At 21.1% G+C, this 10,000-nt stretch overlaps 2 protein-coding genes across 2 annotated transcripts in view; one reads left to right on the top strand and one right to left on the bottom strand.

The window, feature by feature from the left end:
- Positions 1-547: 547 nt before the first annotated feature.
- PRSY57_1007600 (endonuclease, putative) lies at positions 548-1,714 on the top strand (the record flags this gene model as incomplete). The annotated part of the gene is made up of 1 exon (XM_012907666.2): positions 548-1,714. One exon carries the CDS (start codon positions 548-550, stop codon positions 1,712-1,714), a length of 1,167 nt encoding a protein of 388 aa, XP_012763120.2.
- Positions 1,715-2,637: 923 nt separating this feature from the next.
- Positions 2,638-10,000, bottom strand: part of PRSY57_1007500 (hypothetical protein) — a gene marked incomplete at both ends in the record, with an annotated part of 11,799 nt that continues 4,436 nt past the window's right edge. Inside the window, one exon of the mRNA XM_012907665.2 lies at positions 2,638-10,000. This exon is cut by the window's right edge and continues 4,436 nt beyond it. Coding sequence (XP_012763119.2) covers positions 2,638-10,000 — 7,363 coding nt within the window.

Here is a 10,000-nt window from a genome sequence, read left to right as displayed (position 1 = left end):
GAGAGAAATAAATATAACTTTAAAAAAATATACACATTTATAAATACAACTGTAATATGATATGAGGACTAATAATAATATTTATATGTATATTATTATAATTATATATAATTATATATTTATAGTTTCACATTTAAGAAAGAAAATTATAATTTTTTTTTGTTTTTATATGTTCAAAAAAAAATGCATTTATAAAATCATTTGGTGAATCAATATATTTATTATATGTATATATATATTATTACAGTTTTAATATTATCACTATTGATACATAAAATAGTTATTTCATTTTGTTAATAGTTCATTGAATATTATTTAATGTTTGTAATTATTGGTTACAAGTATATTATATATATATATATATATATATATATATATATATTTATTTATTTATTTATATTTATATATATATTTCTTTTTTTTAGTTTCCAAAATTGTCACCTATTTTTTTGTACGTATGTCCATTTTTTTACTATATATATATATATATATATATATATATATATATATATTTTTTTTTTTTTTCTTTAAAACTTAACGAAATATTATGACCATCAAAGGACTAGTAAGATTTATAAATAAGAAAATTCCTAGTACGATAAAAAAGATTGATGACATAAATAGTTTTAAGGGTAAAAAGTTTATAATCGATGGAACCTTTTTTATTTATAAATTTATGTATGTTGCGTGGAAACACATAATAAATGATAAAAATCGTGATTTAAAATATAAGGCGAACGAATTAGCAACGCATATACTAATAAGACAATATATTATTAAAAAAAGTATTGAATTATTGAAAAATCAACATGAATATTTTAAATCATTAAAAATTAACACACTGTATATAATTGAAGATATTGGTGCGCGATGTGAATTACAACCTGTTGACTACAAATGTAAAAAGCATGTATGGAAAGAAAGAGAAACTATCAGAAAAAAAAAAAACTTATTTGATATTTTAAATGTGGATTCTTCAAAAAATAATATTTTAAAAAGTAATGATAATATTAATGTAAATGATACTAATACAATTAATAATAATTTTAAAAAGAATAACATTGTTAATAATTTTTTATGTGATCAAAAGAATAATATAAGTAATATTTGTGAAAAGAAAAATTTGAAAAAAAAAAATCAAATGGAAATTATTGTAGATGAAGATGGTATACATGATTTATTTAAGAAAAATATATTTATAAAAATAAATTCCAAAACAGCTAATGATATTTACAATTATTTATTACTAGAAAATATCCCTATATTTATTACAAAAAATGATGCAGAAAAAGAATGTGCAATTCAATGTTCTCATGAAAGAGATATCGTTGTATCGGATGATACTGACGCCTTAGCATTTGGTGCACCTAATTTAATAAGATTTATAACAAATAAAAAAAAAAGACACATAATTAATAAAGAAGAACTTTTAAATGAATTAAATATAAATTATGAGCAATTCATAGATTTTTGTATTTTATCAGGTTGTGATTATAGTGCAAAAATTCCTGGTATTGGTCCTGTAAAAGCCCATGAAATTATAAAAAAATATAAAACTATTGAAACATTTCTAGAATCAAATGCTTTTAATAAATATAAAAATTCCAAATTATTTAACCAAAAATTAAATGGAACATCTATGTCTTTAAATGATTATATTCTGAATGAATTTACCTATGAACAGGCAAGAAAAGTCTTTTTCAATTCCTACTGAACAGTTTTTCGCTTGATATTAATACTTTATTGATGAATTAAAAAAAGTTTTTTTTTTTTTTTTGCTCTTTTTTTTTTCATTAGTTTTGGCTAGATGGAATTATTTAACTAGCGACTTATAATTTTTTTTTTTTTTTTTTTTTGTTTGTTTGTTTGTTTTTATTGATTTTGGCTAGCTACAAAAATATTAAATTTGTTATAAGATTATTATTTTTTCAGGTTATTGACATAAAAGGAATTTAGGTACAATAGTTAATTGGTGTGTGTAGGAGGTTTTACATTTGTTTTATAAAATATATGTGCATTTATAATATATATATATATATATATATATATATATATATATGTAAAATTTTTTTAAATATAATTCAATTTATAATATTTTTAATTCATTTAATATATTTGAAAAATATGAGAATCACAATATTCATTTATTAATAAATTATGTCTATTTTTCATATCTTGTTTTGTGTTTTTATTTCCAATTTTTTTTTTTTTTTTTTTTTTTTTCAGTTTCTATTATTTCTTATTATTTTTTTATGTTTTTTCTTTTTTCCTTTTGAAAAACAAAAGAATGATATTTTTTTTTGATTGACATATTATAAAATATCTTCAATAAAGGATTACCTTTTAAAGTGTCTTATTGTTATATAATTTAAATATATACTTTTTAAAATAATAAAATCATTATTAGTTTGTCATACAAAAAAAAAAAAAATAAATAAAATAAATAAAATAATATAAATAAAACAATTAAATAAATTGAAAAATTAAATGTAACATTTTTAAAAGACAATATAATAGATTAATATAAAGAAAAACATATATTAGTAACAAAAAATTTATACTTTATTAATAAATGGAAATATATACATATATATATATATATATATATATTTATTTATTTATTTATTTTTGTCCAGGTTAACTATTCAAACAACTATTACAATACCAGTCATTCTCAATATCTGGCGGATTATCAACAGAATATTTACAACATATCCAATGATACCATTTTTCACATTTATCACATCCAATCCAATTCAAACCGTCCGCTGGTGAACCATCACTTAATTCTTCATAATATGATTTACATACTGGACAATATATTTGTTCCTCATCAACAGTATCTTCACACTTTTTAATATTAACTTTACTTTCTTCTTTTAAGATATTAGTATTGCTATCATTGAAAAAGCTATTTTTAACATTAATATTTTTTTCTTCCATAATATTATTTTTTACAAATGGATTGTGGTTATTATTCATATTAGATGATATATTTTCTTTATTGAATTTATCCATATTATTTATACTTAATGAATTAGAATTAGTTAAAGTAGTTAATTCTGCAGTATTAATACTTTGTGTATTTTTACTTTTATGATATCTTCTTTTTTTCCTTCCATCTACCTTTTGTAATTTCCCATTATCTACATTGGTATAAACATTTCCTTCACTGAGTGCATTCTTCCTTGTGTTTTCTACATTTTTATCTTGATATAGATATTTTTTCCTTTTATTTTCTATAAAATTAAATTTTGCATTTCTGTTCATAATATTGTTTTGCATATTTTGCATATTTTGATATGGAGCATTGGGATAATTGAACATATTATACATAGGAAGAAAATGATTAGGGATTGCATTATTATTAAAAGGTTGTGGCATGGTATTATTTCCTTGGAATTTTTTCACATATTGCATAAAACTGTTTTGTATAATATTATTAATATAAGGATTACTTGTTGAATTGATAAGGGAAACATTTTGAAATGATTTAAGTTCTTCTGTTTCATTTTCTGACAAAATAGAGACAGCACTTTCTGTTAAATTATCATCAACAAAAATTTTATTATTATTTTTAAATGGTACACTATTATTATTAGTATTCATAAATGATTGTTTGTTATGTTCATGATCTAAATTTAATAATGGATTATTTGTATTGTGCATATTATTTTTGTTAGCTAAAAATAATGGATTATTATTCAATTTGCTTCCAAAATTAGGATGTACATTATTCATATTATGCATACTATAGAAACTATTCATATTATCATGCTGTATATCGAATGGCATATTAGCCAATGTATTAGAAGGTGTTCTTGAATTATCATCTTCATTGGATAATTTAATATATTTATGTATATTATTATTATTATTATTATTACTATAATCATTGCTATATAGAGAAGAAGGATCCAGTAAATTTTTGCTATCATTCATATTATTGGTTAGGCTCATTTTCTTTCTATTATCAATGTTGTATTTATTATTACCTTTAGGTGATCGTTTCATATCATTTGTTAACATATTGGTATTTTTTTTTAAAATATTTAATTGTGTCTTCTCAAATATATTTGTAAATGATTGTTCTTCAATTTTAATTGGTCTCATTAAATAAATAGAACATTTTTTATTTAAGTGATTAAATACATAAGTACCAATTAAGAAATTATATAAATGATTAAAAGGATTATATAAAAAGTTCTCAAAACAGAATAATTTATTAGCATTAATAAAATTTAAAAAATTACTTTTCTTACAATATTGAAATGTATGTTTAAAACAATATGCTTTTTTCGGATTATAAATATCAACTCTACCAAAAAAGTTATCCATCTTACAACCTAGGAAAATACCACAAGATATATGAAAAGATACATCACAATCAGTATTACTACATGTAATAACAACTCCGTGTTTTATTCTACAATAACTACATATTCTTTTATTATATCCAGATTTAACATCATTAACACTATTTTTTTTAGCATAAGCAGTATTTACATATTCCATACATTTAGGGTGACCAAATAATAATTCTTTCTTGCCTTTATCTTCAAAACAATTTAAGAATCCATCTAATCTAGGACAATAAGAACAGAATCCTATTTTCTTTTTTACTTTGAAATATTCACATCTAGGACAAACAAATTCATTATCATTTTCTTTTTTATCACAATTTAAAAATGTACTTGAATCAAATGATTTTTTAAAAATACCTCCACTAGTTCTTTTAGTTTTACAAGTCTGATTATTTTCTACAAGAGTCTTTTCATTATAATAATTTATGTTATCATTTAAATGAATATCGTTATTTTTGGTACAAGAACTATTATGATTATTATCAAGGTTCGATTGTTCTTTAATATTATCATTAATTTGAACATTTTTACGATCATTCAGAACGTGTTCTATATTATTTTTTTTTACATTTTCATCTTCAACTTCATTTTGATGATTATTGCTAGTATGTTGTTCACTAGATGTATTAGTATAATTATTATTGGTTTTATTATTTGTAGTTGAATTATTATTAGTAATATTTTCTTGAGAAATATTTTTTTTATTTTCTTTATCATCAATTTTTATATCATTATTATTAATACTGTTATCATTATTATTATTATTATTATTATTATTACTATTTATATTATCAGGGTTAAGGGGTGGTTCTATTGGTGGTCGATATTTACTGGGTCGGCCTACCCTCTTAACACGGAATGGATTTTTATCTTGATTATTTTTATTAGTATTGTTATTATAAGCACTGAAAGAATTATATAATTTAATATCATTATTTAAATAATTTTTCATTATATCTATATTCATTCTGTGACAACAGAAATAACATATATATACATTACACATGGTACATTTTTTTAGAACACTTAATGATCCTAATCTTCTTTCTTTTTTTGTTTCTAAACTTTCTTTTATATTATTGGCATAGGCTAATTTTCTTAATTTGAGTGTCATTTGACTATTAGATAAATTATTATTTTCTACAGTTGATAAATGAATTTTTTCGTCTGTTAATTTTTTGTCTTCTTTGTTTTTATCAGAATAACTTGCTTTAGATAAGCATACACTACATAACATTAAATCTTTATTATTTAATAAAGATAAAAATTTATTAAATGATGAAATGAAGGTATTATCATCATCTTTATTAATTTTACATAAGGTAGATGAATTTTTTTCTAATATCAATTCTGATAATTTTCTTAATTGATAATCATTAAAATATGGGTATAAACATAAAATATTTTCAAAATTTTTTAATTTTTTATATTTATCACTTAATATATTACTATTAAATTCTTGTATATCCTTTTGTATATTTAAAAAATCATATGATAATAATTTTAATAAAATATCTTCATCTAATAAATTCTCATTATATATATTTTTGAAATTACCTATACTTATAATATTATTACATTTTATATTACTAATTTTATTTATATTTTCTATATCGAATATATCTATTTGTACGTTTTTCTTTCTATTACTGTTTTCTAGTTCTAAAAATTTCCTTTCTCCTTCATAATCGTTTTCCGATTCTCCAATTTTTTCTTCCTTTTGGTTCACATCACTTAATTGGTAAATTTGTATTGATGAATGTTCTTTTGACTCAAGTTCGTTATCATACATTTTGTCATTCATTATATTATCCAATTGGTTATCCAAATGGTTATCCAATTGGTTATCCAATTTGTCATCCAATTTGTCATCCAATTGGTTATCCAATTTGTCATCCAATTGGTTATCCATTTTGTCATCCAATTTGTCTTCCAATTTGTCATCCAATTTGTCTTCCAATTTGTCTTCCAATTTGTCTTCCAATTTGTCTTCCAATTTGTCATCCCTTTGATCTCTCTTAATAATATTACTACCGTTCGAACTTCTTCTCCTGGTTCTTCCCACTTTGGTTACTTCTAATGTACTGTTAAACATATTACTTGCTTCTTTTAAAAATGGATTATGATCAACGTTTTGATAAATGTCATTATTAAAATCGTCCATTAGATTAATATTATATTTTTTTACATGTTCATTAAACTTATCATAATTAAAGTGAACAAATTTATCAAATACAGATAAGGATGATAAAGATAATAAATTGAACAATTTAAAATCACAAACTTTTAAATATGATTGTAGTAAATAAGCATCAAACATTTTAGAAATATTTAATTTATCTTCTAATTTATTTTTATTATATTCTTTTTCTCGCAGAATTTGATATCTTCTTAAAATTTCTGTAGGAGCTTTTTTTTGGGAATGATTTGAACAAAATAAAATTAATTTATTATCGTCATTCAATTCTATTAAATATTTAGGTGATGAAGTAGCACAAGAAATATGATAATATTTATAACAATCTGGAACATTACATTTTATAATACCTGTAGTATTAGTTCTTAAACATAAAGAACATTTATATTTTGTTTTCTCTTTATTATTTATTTCAATTTTATTATTAATAATACAATTACTTATTAAGGCACACCTAATATGGCACCACTCATTTTTTTTTTTGGTTCGTTTTATAGGACCACCTCCTATATAAAAAGCATCAAATTCACATATACAACAAGTAGGTATTTTAAAAACAAATGAGCAGTTCTTATTATGATTATATTTTAAGAGTAAATTATTTTCTTCGAACTCGTCATTATATGTACTAAAGATATGATTTCTTAGTTTTGAATCATTATGAATAAAAAAATTATTAGAACTAAATTTCTTTTCTGCACAATTATAATCTGAACTTTTTTTTCTTTTCATGCCATACATGGGTTTATTATCTGCAATGGAATTATTTTGTTCACTTTTTATTAAAGCACCGCAATTAGGAAGATTATTATTATTAATATTATTATTATTATTATTATCATCATTATTGTTGTCGTTAGTATTTGTAGTATCAGTATTTGTACCAATTATATTTGTGGCAACAGTATTTGTAACAGTAATATTCGTAGCAGTAGTATTTGTAGAAGTATTGTTTTGTATGTTTGTGTTGTTATATATTTGATTGTTATTTATATAAATATCCGAGTTATGAATAGTATTATTCAAACTATCATTTTTAATAATATCATTTGTAATATAATCATTTGCTATAACGTTATTTGTTAAAATATTACTTGTTACATCATTATTTGTTATATTCTTACAAGTTGTATTATCATTTGCTATATTATCACGTTTTATAGGAAAATTATTTTGTAACATTAATTTACTTAATTTGGTACTTCCGGGTGGTCTCCCTCTTCTTTTTATTTCTACTTGAATATTGGGAACTGCATTTTTATTCATATCTTTATTTATATTAAGTTTATTTCTATTTCTAAATTTTTTTCTTCTTCTATCTTCTTTTTTATGTAATTTACTTTGTAATAACCTATATAATTTTGTACGTCTATCAATTTTTTCTTCTTTTATGATTTTATTACCTTTATCAAAATCTTTTTTTTTCTTGTCACTTTTTACATTTGTCGTAATATTGGTTTGTTCTTTATCTGATTCATCATCAGAATCATCTACATATTCAGTAATACAAAAGGTTTCTTGTCTAAAGAATTGAAAATTCTTATAAATATATTCATACATATTCAATGGACTCTCTATTTTATTAACAACAATAGAATTGAAAAGTGTAATATATTTATATTTCTCTTTATTTTTGAGAACAATTTTTTCAAAAAAATCTTGAGCATCATTTATTTCCGTATGATATTTTTCTTTATAATATTGTATATCATTTTGTGTATCAAATAATAAAACAATACTTTTTTTTTTATGTGTTAATTTTAATATTTCTTTATTTACAATAATTTCTTCTGGAGCATTAAATGAGTTCATTTCCCTTTTTAAATCTTCTATAATATTATTATTACAATTATTGTTATTATTATTATTATTGTTTTTGTTGTTGTGGTTCGTGTTAATATTATATTCATTCGTTGTAGATTTAAATAAAAGGTCTATATCTTTTTTTTTTCTTGGACAACATAAGCGTCTAATAATTTTAAAGGCATTAGCATCGTCTATAAAGAAAATTTGACTTCTTAAATATGAGCATAAGGGGCATATCCATTGTTCTTCATCTACATTTTTGTCATGTAATTCTTTATTTTTATTACTTTTAGATGAAGTTATGTTATCTTTTTTTTGTACAGGTCCTTTAGTTTCTTTTCTTCCTGTTGTTACATTATGATTTTTTATTGATTTACTTGTTTCTTGAATACTTGCTTTATTTTCTTCAATAGATAATTTATTTTTATCTAGAACATCGTTTATATTTCCTTCATGTATGTCTTTCTTGTTTATGATTGTTTCATGGTTATTGACTGAGTTCATAAAACTAGAGTTGATGTTATTATATATATTACCATCATTATGATCATTACGATGAATGATTTTATCATCATCATCATTATTATTATTATTGTTTGTGTTATCATCAGATTTATTGTTAACAAAGTCACTTTCCTTTTTATAATTATTATGATTAATATTTAAATTTTCATTACTATTGTGCTTATTTGAAAACTGATGATTTGCATCATATTTGTTCCCTGGAGATTCATGTAATTCATTTTTTAGGGCTAATGTATTAAAACAACTTTGAGGAGAATTCATATGAACATAATTATCCGACATTAGATATTCCATAATATTAAAATTCATCTTTGGTGTCATATGGTTTTTATTTTTCTTTTTGTGATTATTTTTATTATTAATTTTGTCCTCTTTTTTTTTCTTTTTATTACCATGACGATGATCATGACTATATCTATCTTTTATAAAACTATTTTGATTTTTCATATGTACATTTGTACTATTGTTATTATTATGATCTTTATCTTTATCTTTATCTTCTTTATCACTTTCAACCTCTTGTTGTAGATGTTGATTTTGTTGTTCATCTTCATCATCCGTAGTTTCTTTTTTATTTGAATTATAATTTTTAATATTCTTTGAACCACTACAAAATGAATGCATAGGTGTATAACAACAATCACAAAAAACGATAGGATTATCCTCCCAATCTTCACCAATATTACAAATATTACATAGAGCTTTTTCTGTCCAGCTATTTGGTAAAAGAGAACTATGATTAATTAACAATCTTAATTTTAAAAGATCTACAATTTGTTTTGATATAGTATATGTATGTTTAGTATTTAATTTATTTTTTAAATATTCATTTATATAAAAGTTAATCATTTTATCTTCAATAGAATACCAATATTTATATGGTTTCTTCTTTTCACTTTTAATATTACCTATTAATTTACCTATAATTTTCTTTTGTTGTTTAATATTATGTACATAACGAGAGAATAATACAAAAATTTCTTTGTTAATATTTTCAATATTTTCATAATTTTTTTGTATATTAGCTTTACTTATATTATTAATATTACTAATACCAAAAATATCATTAACATGTTCTATATATTTTTTCTTTTTTATTAATATATAA

This window comes from Plasmodium reichenowi, chromosome 10 (assembly GCF_001601855.1).
Source record: "Plasmodium reichenowi strain SY57 chromosome 10, whole genome shotgun sequence".
In the NCBI taxonomy this organism is placed as follows: Eukaryota; Apicomplexa; class Aconoidasida; order Haemosporida; family Plasmodiidae; genus Plasmodium; species Plasmodium reichenowi.
This window is presented reverse-complemented; position numbering and strand designations above follow the sequence as displayed.